Source organism: Pocillopora damicornis, chromosome 10, assembly GCF_964200805.1.
Source record: "Pocillopora damicornis chromosome 10, jaPocDami1.2, whole genome shotgun sequence".
Lineage (NCBI taxonomy): Eukaryota > Metazoa > Cnidaria > Anthozoa > Scleractinia > Pocilloporidae > Pocillopora > Pocillopora damicornis.
Genome location: NC_142679.1, coordinates 3397070 through 3410610, shown reverse-complemented (window position 1 = coordinate 3410610; position 13541 = coordinate 3397070). Strand labels below are relative to the sequence as shown.

Sequence of the window (13541 nt, the reverse complement as noted above, 5' to 3'; positions counted from 1 at the left end):
AATTTGTCAGATGATATCACACGTTTTTCAAAAGAAGTCAATCGGAATTTGCCTAATGCATTAAACGCTACATTTACAAGAACTGAGTGACATATTTGGTTAGTGGTTTCAGAATTTCAAAGGCTTATCTTTCTTTCCACAGACCGCGACTCTTAGGAAGGCAGATGTTCTGTGCGCTAAATTGACCACACCACTTTTCCTACAATGACTTTGATTCTTTTAAATATTTCATTGCACGTGCTGAGTACTGCACCAAAAGCAATGGATTTCGAGCAAAGCAAAATTTATCACAAAGACGGGAGCAGAATTCTCCCGCGGAGAAAATTCAAAAGAACAGTAGGCACCAGGCAGCCGGCCACGGGACACATCAACAAAGAGCAACTGACTCAACTGAAAGAAGCGTTCAATCTCATCGACCAAGATCGTGACGGCGTTATAAGCAAAGATGATCTACAGAAAATCTTAATTTCTCTCGGGCAGAAACCGACAGACAAGGAGGTCAGGGAGATGCTGAACGAGGTACAAGGAAATGTGGACTTTGCAAGATTTCTGTCCATGTTTGCTTCTAAGATGGGTTCCGCAGACCCCGAAGATCTAATCCGAAACGCCTTTACATGTTTTGACGAAGACTGCGATGGAGTTTTAAATTTCGACGATTTCAAAGAACTCTTGATGACGATGGGTCTGAGGTTAACAGAGCAACAGGTATCAAGGCAATTTCCAAAATTTGATCAGTTGGTGTAGTTAATGCTTTCACTAAAATTAATTGGGTCTAAGTTTTTATTTATGTATTTTGCCCGACTCAAGTATAAAGTTCTCAACTCAATTCAGTAGACTCGATTGGCCTCAAGAACGTAGCGAGAAAAAAAAACCTCAGTCAACCAAATTTGCTAAGTATTCTGTCATTGCCTATATTATGGGGTTAAGCAATATTCCAGAAAAAAATATAAAAAACGAATGATAAATGCAAGAAGCGGTGAATGACATATTTTACAAAGTGCCTTTCCCTTTATCTACTTCAGATAATTTTTCTTTCATATTTGCCTTAATTTTCTTACCAATCTTTGAAGGTTGATGAAGTTTTCCTGCAAGGAGCTCTGACTGATGAAGACGGGCGATTTAACTGCGAAGACATCGTGCGACTGTTAAAATACGGAGAGGGTCTTAAGTGAGGAGGGGTGCAACAATCTTTCCTCCGAAGCATGCCAATCTGTGTTCTATGTAACCAGATCGTTTCTAAGAAACGCATACGATTTAAGAATGATCATAACATTAAAAGAAAAAACATGGCGTTTTGCGTGAAACTCGCTTCTCTTTTCAGTTAATTAGCTTAAAAGTTTACTCAGTCACTTTAAGGCTCAAAGGGAATATTTATATGGCCCTGGGTACCAATACAACCCTCCCCTTCGAGAAAAATTTGTGGAGAGTCTGCATCGAGTTGTGAGTTGTGACAGCGGTCCCCTCACCAGTCTCTCTCGTGACAGGCAGGTTACATGTTGGACAAAATGGTCTCCGCTGACCTAATACACTAAAGCTCCGGAAACAATTTGAACCGTCTCGTCTCGAGCAGGCGAGCTGAAGTGTCTATATGAGAAAAAGTTCTCCCGCTTAGCAGGGTTACCCTACCTGCCGAAGCGAGACAACTCGCCCTCCCGAGTATTGTCGCGGATACCCAAGACCATGTTCCTATTGTTAATAACAATAGGCCCTAAGAAATTTTTATTCATACATGGAGACTTATTTTCGATACTTAGTCACCTTTGTGTTTTATGCACTAATCCCCATCAGGAGAAAAAAATCTTATCATTTCCCATTAATTATGAACTACATCTCACCTAGAAAGCTTGCGTCAGTTTGACTTTATTTTGGCAAGCCCTCATTGTATAGGCGATGCGGTACGAAGGTTTCTTCGCCCACGGAAAGTGTAGGGCCTGGAGCGAGGCCAGCCGGCTAGATATCTGCCTAAGGTCTAGTGTAGCAAGAGGATTTCTAGTTTTTAAGTCTACTGTGCTAATGCTGATGTAATATATGAAATTCAACATATGGAAACTGCGGAACTTTTGCTAAGCTCTGCAACCAGTTGTTATTCAGCCAGCCGTAAACAGTAGTCTTTTGTTCGGAACTGTAATTATTTTTAAACTGTAAACGTTACCTGTGTAAGTCCTTCGTTTAGTTTTTATCTACCTGTGCTGTTTTGAAAGTAATTTTAAGATCTAATTAAAGGCGAAATTCCTCCCCAGCCAATCGCTCTTATTAAAATGTATTAGATAGTTTAAAGCACGACCAAATCCTTTAGATAATTCATAACCTTACCTGACTCTTTGTCTTTTAGGCTTAAATAGAACTGTGTTGTAAAACTTTCTTTGGTCAGTATTTTGATCAATTCTTTGGTCAGAAATTTGCCAGAACTGCAGATTAAAACGTGTGTTGAGGTCAAGTTTGCTGAAAGTTTTTGTCTCATCGATAGTCAACCATCGTAACAGATCTCAACCTTCGTGCTGCCAACGATAGTTTTCCAGGAAGAGCCCTTTGACAGAGATTTTATTTTAGTTTGTCCCCTGTCCGTCCCCGACGTCATTTGTGAAGGCAAAGACTCGTTAGCGAAACGAACGGTTTCCGTTACCTGTAGTTGATCTATCGATGCAGTCTCTTTATGAGGGAGTAGCCCTATTTCTTAAAAAAAAAATTATATCAGACAATCCTTTTTTTTTCCTTCACATATATATTGGTACGGACATAGAAAAACTCAGCAATCTCTTCTTTCGGAAGGGTTCCTTCTGAGGGAACACTCGCTGGCTGCGAGAGGTTCGGAATCTATTAATTAATATCTTTATACTGTCGAACCAGTCGCATACGCAACCTCTCAATTCACAGGACACATCCATCCTAGGGAAACAAAATTTGTTCCCGATTCAAAATTTTTCCATAGCCAGTTCATCAGTCACTTTTATTGAAGGGACACTTCTTTTCAGGGGAAACTTTCTCTGCTCCAGAATATGTCCTGTAAAGTCAATTTCCAGGATTAGATTTTGATACAGGATTTTTGTTTTTCTGGATTGGCCCGACGAGCGAAGATCATATGTCTGTTTTGAACAGAGAGTAATGCGTACAGTAAAATTATTTCATCAAAACTGATTGCAGTTCTTCCATTTTCTTCAAACAGAGGGGAAAAGTTGAGAATTTCCGTAGTCTACCTTTCAGAAAGGTTAAGAAACCGATAGTGCTCTACTTGTTTATTTTATCTCTTGTCCTATTATCTCTTCACGTAACCTCTTCCTATTAGATGTTTTTTTCCAACGTGAATGGTATTAGACTTGCTAATACGGTATCTATTACTCCGAGTCAGGTGAACAAACAAAGCAATGAAACTACCGTCGATCTTTAACTCAGTCGAGAGAATGCTAAGTTTTGTTTTAACACGCGCTTGGCTGAGACTGTTTTTGTATTTTGTGTTCAGTTTCTTATTTTCCGGCCTGCTCTTTCTTTTGCGAGCTAAATTTTCCTCGACGAAACATATAGGAGCTAATTATGAGTTTGAAAGAACTTCAACCGGCGTGGTTAATCTGCACAATGTAATGCAAAAGATCGCTTTGCCGAATAGTCAAGGGAAAATGGTGTACAAAGCTTTAAGAGAAAGAGAGGTAAGGACAGGATTACCTACAAAGCTCCAATTCAGTAAATTAGGTGGATCTGCTCATATGGTGAGGGCTACCAAAGAGGAACATCAAGATTCTAAAATTGGGAAACCAGGAATGCTTTATCCTTACACTAAAACCACGAATTTAAGCCCAGGTACGTTAAAACACCGTCCACTTCAAACGGAAAGTATATCGACTTCGTCAAGTGTTAGCACCGTGAAGGCTCAAGCGACAACGGAGAGGTCAACAGCGGAAAAATACCCTACGTTGAAAGAAAGGTCAAATCTGCCCTCACAACGAGAAAAAAACCATGTCTATGGCGAACCGGGATGTCCCGATAACCCCTGGCGGGATGCCGGTTTGACAGAGCTCTTCCAAAAGTGGATTAATATTTCCAAACAATACAACATTGAATACGTTCTGTGCGGAGGTAGTCTCTTAGGGGCGATGCGAAATAACGATATAATCCCGTACGATTCTGACATAGACGTCTTGATTGATATCAATTACTTTACGACTATGAGAAGGCTGGCTGAGAGACGAAATTTTTCACGGTCAGACAGGAAGATCCATTTGGTGCTGCAACCAGAATTCACATTGAACATTCCAGTTGAAGAGAGGAAACGTTATGATTGTCAAGGAAAGGTATGTCATCGGTAGATGTCCTTTTAAAAACAGTCGATAAATGATCAATCGTTTATCTATTTGTTTACTCATTCATTTATTCTGACATCTAGCGGCCCTTTTAATTCAATAAGTCTGGCCTGTAGGCTATGTGACAATCACGTCCATTTTCGACTTTTCGGTTTTTGAAAGATGCTGACAGTACATCGTTCGTTTCCGACAGTCAGATTTTAAAACTTTGTAATGGCGCTGAGAAATTTTGAAAAGCATTTGCTTTATTTTGTTTCACTTAAGTCCCCCACACAAACATTTACCTGATCATCCTCATGTCATAAGGACTGAGTGGAGCACAAATCCTCAGGACGAATAATTCCAACCTGGCTATGCCCGATCCTATCAGTTAGCTTGTCAAAAGACATGTATTTAGATAGTAATTTCATCTGTAGGAACACAAAAACATTTTGGTTGCTTTGTCTTCCTATTACAGGTGGCGCCAAAGCTTATAGACGAATGTTCTTTCCAGGAGCCACTTGGAAGACTCTTCAAGGGAAACTTACACATTGACTTTTATCACTTTTACGATAGAGTGCTCTTTGTAGACGATCCAAGCGACAATAAACTCAAGCAGTACCCTAAGAAGGATTTTTATCCCTTTGAGCCGTGTAACTTCATGGGTTTTGAAGCGTCGTGTCCACGCAACCCTTGGGAAATTTCACGAATCTACTTCAATACTGACGATTTCCTTGAGCCTATTTATAAATGCAAGAATGGAACTTGGGTTGATGTGAACGGCAGAGCTGCGTAAGAGTTTTTAGATCATAGTACAATGCAGCCAAAAATACCTTTTTGGGGGCCTTTTTTGTGCGATATCCCACTTTAAAAATATAAATAAACAATAACAACGGATTAAAGTATTTACGTGCCATTGGATATATCTTAACACACTGCCCCGTGCGTGGATAGTCACCAGCAGGCACCGTAAGAGTGCCTTCATGTAAAGGTTTCTAAGTTGAGAAAGAAAACAGACTATTAGAAATAAAAAACATTTTCAGCTGTAGGTAAATTATTAACCCATAGGTAGATCTTCATGCAATTAAAACATCACATCAGTTTTGACCCCTGCGAGTGACTAACATCTAATTTCTCCTTACAATCTCGCCCCTGAATCAACAATTAGGAGAATACGCAAACTGCTGGTTTTAGGGTTAAAATGGTTAAACAGCACTTTGTGTATATTCCTGCTGTCTTAAAGTAAACTCAGTCTCCAATAAAGCGGGCAGTTTGCGATGAATTATATATTCACTCTATAACGATGTCTGAGCCATGGGTTTCTCGACTGAAATAAGTGTTACAATACAATACAATACTTTATTCAAGAGAAGGAAAATAAAAATTGTAAAAGTATCTCTCGAAAGGGGATATTCTAGAGGTTAACCCTATATGAAAGATTCCCCGAATAAAAAGATCAAAACATTATATACAGATAATTAAAAACTGTTTACCATCATCTCAATCAATATTCATGTAAATCTTTAGTCTGTTACGAAATAAAGTCAATGATCCTGCGTGTACAATATCTTTAGGCAAATTATTCCACATATTAACGATCCGTACAAAAAAAGAAAATTTGTAGCAATTTACGATAGCTATTTTTACGTAGAGCTTATAATCGTGATTGGCTCTAGTTCGATTACATTTAGTAAGTTCAAAAAAATCCGAAAAATGAAGACTATCTATTTCCAGAACTATCTTGTAGCACTGGATCAGAGATAAAAACTCTCTTCGTTTCTCCAAAGTTTGCCAATTCAGTAGGCGGCAGCGGTCTTCATAGCTCATTTCTCCGCGTTTTTGCTTTAATGCCAACCGAGATGCCCTTCTTTGGACTTTTTCCAAGGATTCGATATCCTTTTTTTGGTAGGGGCTCCAGACGGGGACAGCGTATTCGAGTATAGGTCTTACTAACGACTTAAAGAGGCAGGAAAACGCATAGCGATTATCGTTTCCAAGTGATCGCCTAATTATACCCAACACTTTGTTCGCCTTGTTTACTATGTAGGAAACGTGTTTACCCCAAGATAGATCGTAGTTTATTGTGACCCCTAGGTCCTTGGCACTGTCGACAGATTTTAGTTGCGTACCAAGGGAATAACTAGGCTTGGATCTGTCTCTACTGTGCGTTACACGCATAACTTCACATTTTTCAGGATTAAAGCGCAACTGCCACTTGTTAGCCCAATCGCTTAATTTGTTCAAGTCCAGCTGTAAGGCTGGTATATCCTTATCAGGCTCCATGATCTTGCGATAGATTTTAGTATCATCAGCGTAGATTTTCACGGTTGATGCAATGTTTGCCGAAATATCATTTATATAAATAATGAATAGGATTGGGCCGAGTACTGTTCCTTGAGGCACACCTGAAATCACGGGTGACTTGAGGATCCTGTGAGGAAACATCTGTTGTGCAGAAGTTAGGAGAAATAACTTTCGCTTTTTTAGGGATCCAACGCGTTTCGACTTCGAAACAAAGAGCTATAAATATTTAAAAGTAAACTGCATAACAACAACGGGGTATAATGATGGCAAGAGCCAAAAACTCGTCAAGATAGTCGGCGCGATCGACGAAGATCGATTAGTTAAATATTTTACTCGAACTCAAAATCATTTAAACAGCTATAAGATTCTGTTGCGCAACTTTATTCCCTAATATGGTTTGAGTTTTATTTCAGTCGAAATTTTTGTTTGTACATCACCAGTGGTTGTTGTTATTATTTGATTATATGCACAGACTAAAAGGAATATGTTACCAAAGCCTATGTCACGCAGTGTGAACACGAAAAATTGCTTTGTAGCCACCCACGTAATTCTGAGGTTAACGGCAGACCAGTGGCCACGAGGCAGAAATCTGGTTATAGGAAGAGGTCCACTCAGATATGGCTTAAGGAAACAATGAGTTTGACCATCATACTTCCCTTTCGTGGCCAAGAATGAAAGGTAAGTTTCTGTCAGACGCTTCAGTTCGATCCCATATATTCAATGCTCACCCGTTTCCGGTGGATTAATGTCACTTTGTCCAAGAGATACGACATGGGAATTACTCAACCATGCGTTCAATGCTCCGTGTCAGTGATCTAAAATATTACATCATAAGACAGTGAATATTGGGAATCCTTTGAGACCCAGGGGTTAACCTACAGAATACAAGGCCACTTTAAATCATCCACCAAACGAGTCGGCTCGTTTGGCTCGTTTACTTCTTTGTTAACAATGCTGAGCCAAATGATCCAGTGAATAGATAAACGTAATACTCAACTTGCATTTTCATTACTCCTCTTTCTTTCATCCAGTACCGAGCCGAACGAGCCACTAAATGCATAGAACTGAGACTTTATGCATATAGATTATTCCTCGTTCTTTTATCTACTGCCGAGCCAAACGAGCCACTAGCTTACGCGTATATTCAATATTACTCGTTCTTATATCCACTACCAAGCCAAACGAGCCTCTAACTGACACGTATATTCAATATTACTCGTTCTTTTGTCCGCTGCCGAGCCAAACGAGTCACTAGATATACTTCCTTCAAAAGCGGCCTTGTATTGTACTCTTGCTCCAACCCAGGTTCGTTTTGCTTTATTGAAGAATCACGTTCGTTTCACTTCGTGCCTCGAGAGGACAAACTACCACTTCTCTCTTGTCGGTAAAATAGCTCTCAGGTCCGGATCCACCGATATTGGAATTACCATCGCCTCGAATCAAGCTAACAAAAGTCTTAATTAGTATGCTGTTTAATCACCATATGTATTTGTATTTCAAAATTCTAAATTAATTACCCGCCGAGTTGCTTTCGTATCGTAGATACAATAGCGTTAGATTTTAACTTCATCGATCATTTTGCGATTTATAACGTGATTTGGGAAACGGTTTTCATATACTTATAATTTCATCGCTAATAGGAAAAAACAGAGAAAGGTGGTTACGAGAAAGTTTTGTGAATTACAATACCTCGTTCTTTTCAAAAGAAAATGGTGTTGCGTGACATCACCCTTATATCGAGTTGTGATTAAATATGAAGTGACTTGCAACCTGCAAGGGCGTAGCCAGCTGTTCGACTTGTCGTAATTCTGTAGCCTAAGGAAATTCAATATTTGTTTCAACATTTACAAAAGTCATATTACAAAAGTAAAGAAAGTGGAAAAAAAACTGCAGGCCCATGGGCCTAAGGCTGGCTGCGCCGCTGACCTGCGATAAGCAGTTCTTCGTTCGAGAGAAGCGCCATGGTTTAGCAGCACAAGGGCTTCTAACTTAAGATTTATGAATTCAAAGTTTCAAACACCCTTGCAAATCATGGAATGCATTGAAGAATATCAATTGCTAAGAAAGAAAATTTTTTCCCAAGATATAAAAAATATTTAGTCAAAAATTTCGATTAAATTTTGCTTTTTTTTGGCCGGACAATATATCAGCTGTAAGCAAGCGAGGAATTTTTTCATGTCAACACACATGGAAGGATGAGAGAATTTGATAACGCTATGCAAATCCGAGATGCAACGCCACTACCAGGTTAACCGTTCGAAAGGGCGTTCAGGCTGAGATTAACCAAAATTTTAACAACTTAAGAACACATCTTGGCTGAGAGTCAGTAAAGAACATCTTCATTTTGCTCTTTTTATTGTGTGAAAAGTTTGAAGGTAAAAGAATTGTAAAACTGTGGTCTAACAAGACAATAAACTCAACTACTTTGGGGCCTTTTTTTAACATTAACGATGCGGTTTTCTTATTGCACGATAAGCTGAAGAACGACCCAGTTTGTAGTCGAACACAGTCTGGTCACGTCCGAATCAATTTATTTCAATACTATACCTCACAACTTTGAGAACATGTTAAGAATTTTTTTTAGGCTCAAATTGCGAAAAAAAAATAAGGATGTTCAGCCAAGCCTTAAAATTAGACGTTCTCCCTTCGCAACACACAGGGAACGGATTGGGTTACATTAACCCTTTACACCCTCACATCAGCATGCATTTTCTCTTTACTGTTGTATGCATTTCCCGAGGTGCTGACAAGGAGAATTTGTTTAAAAATCAAGTGCTTCTTTAGTTCTTGATCATTTCCTTTATTCATGTCACCTTAATATGTACATCAGGGTCGGTATTGTAAGGAGAAACTAGATGCCAGTCACTCTTAGGGGTCAAATGATGTGACGTGAAATGTTAACACTGAGTGCATGAAGATGAACATATGGGATGGCAATTTACTTACATCTGAAGCCATTTTTAAAAATTATAGTGTGTTTTCTTTTTTAACTTAGAAACCTTCAAATAGAGACTTTCACCGTCCTCAAATTGGAGCACTGTAATCATCACTACTGAAATTCTGAGTGAACTGAAGATTGACAGCATCCCGCTGATGACAGCCTTCAGTGCTCTTCAGACTTGGAAATGTTACTTCTTCTCAACGTTTGTCGCGGTTGGAATTTTAAGCCTCTTTTACATTTTCCGGCTAGAAGTGGCTGATTCCTATGTCTTTAAACAGTTGTTTCGAAAGAGAAACGTATCTGACAATGAAACTAACTCATATATAATGATAAATGAAACTAATGCAGAGATTGCAAACCACATTTTCACAAATGCTTATAGACCGACCACGCCCGCATCAGTTGAAGAGGAAAGAAGTATTGGAGTTCAGAATGTAGAGATTACAAGGCCCGGGTTCATATCTTGCAAAGGCAATGCAACATGGGAAGCATACGGGGACTCAGATTGTTCTGATAACTCAAGGCGAGACAATTTGTGCCATCTTCTTCGTGCCTGGACTATTGCAGCCAAGAAACACAATATTATTTACACTTTAGCTGCAGGGAGTCTTATTGGAATGCTACGCAATAGCGATCTAATTCCCTGGGATACAGATATCGACATATTCCTCCACGTGAAATATTTCCCGCTTTTGCAAAAATGGGAGAAAGAGAAAATGTTTACAAGTCTTGAAGAATCAATCTATCTGGCGACTCAGCCAGGACCAGTAAATAATGTTCCCGAGGAAAAAAGAACGCGTCACAACTGTAACGGAAAGGTAAGTTAGTTCCTGAAATATATCTCGGCGGTCTCACTTGAGCACCACTTACAAAAAGACTTCAATATTAACCCACTTCTTGTCGCACGTGCGCGGATGAGTATTATGACAGCAGTGTTTCAAATCAGTTGTTCTCATGTTTACTCGACCTTCCTCTGGGTTCCCAAGCGTCCACCAGGTTTCCCCAAAGCGAAGCTTTTAAGAGTTCTGTAAGGAACTGAAATATTTCGGCCCAGACCCGACTCCTCCCAAACCTCACAGGCTCGCTTCATTCGCCGGCTTAAAACCTGCGGGCCTCGCTGCACGTGCCGAGGCACTTATAAAAGACCGTTCGTATTCTAGAACACAGCGGTCGAACGTCGAGCATGCGCGACGGGATCAATTTTGGTCGGCCGCGCTTCATTTTCGCGCGCGAGAATTCAAAGGAAAACATAAGAACCAACCGCCATCTCGCAAGATTAGCGAAAGATTTCTGAAACTTTTATCGAAATCTGTAAAAGGAAAACAACAGTATAGAAAAAGAAAACTGGAGGTCAGAGCTTATTTAAGTCCAGGTATTCGGCTGGTTTACCATTCTGTTTTGAGCTGTATCAAAAAAGGTTATACACTTTTAAAATAGCGTGATTTACTCGCTTGTGTGGTCATTTGCAACTCGTTGATTCAACTTAGTTCCGACACTCCATGAAAAGGCGCCACCTTATCGTTACAGCGTTCACACAAGCGCAGACGTTTGACAGCTGTTTTGTATGCTAGTCTATTACTAACGTTCTGATAAAGCCCGGTTTCCTGATTATTCTGCAAATCGTCAGGATTGTCCTTTTAGTGTCAAAAAAAAAAAAAAAATTCAAGACAGCCAGAATATCACATCGACCAAACAATCGGGTCGATCACGTTAGCCCCATTAAACAGAGTACTATTCGATTGTGTGAGTCTTACGTGATAATCTGAGTAGTGTTTATAAATCATCGTCTTGATTGTCTCGAAATATTTTTGCGACAATTGGAACCAGGCTTTAAGTGACAAATTTGTTATTCCAAGTCGTAGAAAGTAAAGCATCTGATCTGGCCAAGGTACACATATCGTCAAAGTTTGTAATGTGAAGTTAACCTTTTCCTTAGACAAATAGCCAACAACCTCCCATATCCGGAAGCTCGGGCAAGTGTGGACTATAGCCATATATTTAATACCGAAAAATTTTGACGCTTCTAGGTCATAAGCTTCTGATTTAATATTGAGCTGTTTTCAATCACTTTTCAGCTTAATGTTGGCCAATTGGCAGTAGCTGTCGATTCTAATGACAACATTAAGGAGTACTTGCATATTAGATTCGTGGTTCCTCTCCCTCTATCGAGTTAGCCCTAAGCCTGGGCCCTACCCCCCACTAACCTCCCACCTTTCCCCCCCCCCCCCCCCCCCCACTTCTCTTTCCTCCTAAATGTTCAACACTGTGGCTTTTGTTAGGGAAGTAAAACGATTACAGCATAGTAAATTAGTATATGGAACTTGTTCATGCAGCTTTCCACTCACCCTAAATACGAAGACGTTGACAAATTTGTGATTCTCTTCTCATCAGGTGACGTCAAGTTACTCAGACATGTGCTCCTTTCTAGAGCCTATGGCGAGGTTAATAAGAGGAAATTGCTTTATTGACTTTTTTCATTATGAAGAAAAAGACGACATGGTGGTAGAACATCAAGAAAATCTTGCTGTTAGCATGCACAAATATACAGATTTCTATCCCTTTAGGCCGTGCGTTTTCATGGGTTTTTCAGTTTCATGTCCCAACAAACCCTTAGAAGTTTTACGAGTTACTTACAATAGTAAGTCTGACATGAGGAAACCGCCCAAAGTTTGTAAGAATGGTAACTGGGTTTCTAATAAATGAAAACTAACAAACAAACTATAACCTACAACTTTTGACTTGGTTGTAGAATGGCGTATTATTTTATCACTAGTTAATAGGTTTTGTTTTTTACAGGACGTTCTTGATTTTAACTTGATCTACCGGTTTGCACCATTTTTCGTTCTTGATTTTAACTTGATCTACCGGTTTTGCACCATTTTTAGATTACCTGTCTGTATATGTGGCTTTTCCAACACGTGTAGTTCAGTGGAGTCGCGAGTAAGGAGTTAAGAGTTTCAAGTTTCAAGTATTTCCTATTCGATTAGGGAAAATTTTTATTCGATCAATGAACGCCAATCGAGTTTATAAAATTGTTAATCAGCCAAAGACTAGTTCTAAGTGAGGTTTTGGGAGTATAAAAGTCATTAAAGAGACCATATTCATATCTAGGCTTAGTTTTAAAGAGACTGACAGGTAATCTGTCCCGAGGAAAATTAATCGAGTGTTGCATGGTTCATGCTGAAAGGGAAGCGGGGCTGTGAATGAATAATGTATGGGTCAGGAAGGCTGTGTGTGGCAACAAGCGTAAACAGCGGGGCAGCTGAGGAAAAAAAAATGAAGGAGTGAGGACCCTTCTTTAAAACCCCGCGGATTTTCTCTGACCCGTTCTTTCGTTTGTGTCTGCTGACTTTTTGAGAGCCTGCCACAGGCTTTTTTCAGGTAGTCTTTTTTTTTACACAATATGCAGTGGGAAAACCAAAATTTTTAGCGGTTGGGGTGAGATTTCAATACAGCCTCGTGCCTCTGAAGAATAGCACTTGAGAACAATTGGAGAGGGATGACAAAATATGAAACATTTATAGAGTCCTATTCCTTTAAGGAAAATCCAGTAAGCTGATGAGGTTTATCCTGAGATGCGACGAACTCATGAGCTTGTGGAAACGTTTACTTTACCTACTCCTCTCATGTAATTCCTTTTCATAATTTTCCCCAATATGCTCGAGCACATTTTCCGAGAGTTCGGTATACTAGCACATTTCACCATTTCTGATTTTTTGTGGAAGGCTAAGTAATATCCATTAAATAAACATTGCAAAGACTTTCTTTCAAGGAAGCATGTCTTATATCTTCAATCAAATGCCACATCGAGTGCGTATCATTTTGTGATTTCGTGTATTTTTCATCATTAAATGTTTTATAAGACTATACAGTGATAGTACTCTTTTAAGACTCAAAAGAAAGACCAAAGATTTCAAAGGTAAAGTTTTCTTCTTGAGTGCTCTCAACGCATGTACTCCTTGAGATTAATCTATCTAGTTTTATGTGTAAAAATTGCAAAATTGTCTTCTTCTTGCCATTAATAG

The 13541-nt window shown here is 39.4% G+C and overlaps 3 protein-coding genes and 1 long non-coding RNA gene across 4 annotated transcripts; 3 read left to right on the top strand and 1 right to left on the bottom strand.

The window, feature by feature from the left end:
* The first annotated feature begins 147 nt into the window (after positions 1-147).
* On the top strand, positions 148-1289 carry LOC113684701 (myosin regulatory light polypeptide 9). Its single transcript, XM_027202095.2, has 2 exons — positions 148-705; positions 1071-1289. Exons 1-2 carry the CDS (start codon positions 205-207, stop codon positions 1170-1172), a joined length of 603 nt encoding a protein of 200 aa, XP_027057896.2. The 5' UTR covers positions 148-204; the 3' UTR covers positions 1173-1289.
* Positions 1290-3384: 2095 nt separating this feature from the next.
* On the top strand, positions 3385-5575 carry LOC113684673 (uncharacterized). Its single transcript, XM_027202065.2, has 2 exons — positions 3385-4283; positions 4750-5575. The coding sequence occupies exons 1-2, from the start codon at positions 3399-3401 to the stop codon at positions 5065-5067; spliced, it is 1203 nt and encodes a 400-aa protein (XP_027057866.2). The 5' UTR covers positions 3385-3398; the 3' UTR covers positions 5068-5575.
* A 1289-nt stretch (positions 5576-6864) lies between these two features.
* LOC113684741 (uncharacterized) lies at positions 6865-12234 on the top strand. Its single transcript, XM_027202132.2, has 3 exons — positions 6865-7253; positions 9571-10334; positions 11908-12234. The coding sequence occupies exons 2-3, from the start codon at positions 9669-9671 to the stop codon at positions 12217-12219; spliced, it is 978 nt and encodes a 325-aa protein (XP_027057933.2). The 5' UTR covers positions 6865-7253; positions 9571-9668; the 3' UTR covers positions 12220-12234.
* Positions 6954-8306, bottom strand: LOC149038495 (uncharacterized). The gene is made up of 2 exons (XR_016180637.1): positions 8265-8306; positions 6954-8019 (listed from the first exon to the last, which is right to left on the bottom strand). It is a non-coding gene; the product is annotated as an uncharacterized LOC149038495 (long non-coding RNA).
* Positions 12235-13541: the final 1307 nt, after the last annotated feature.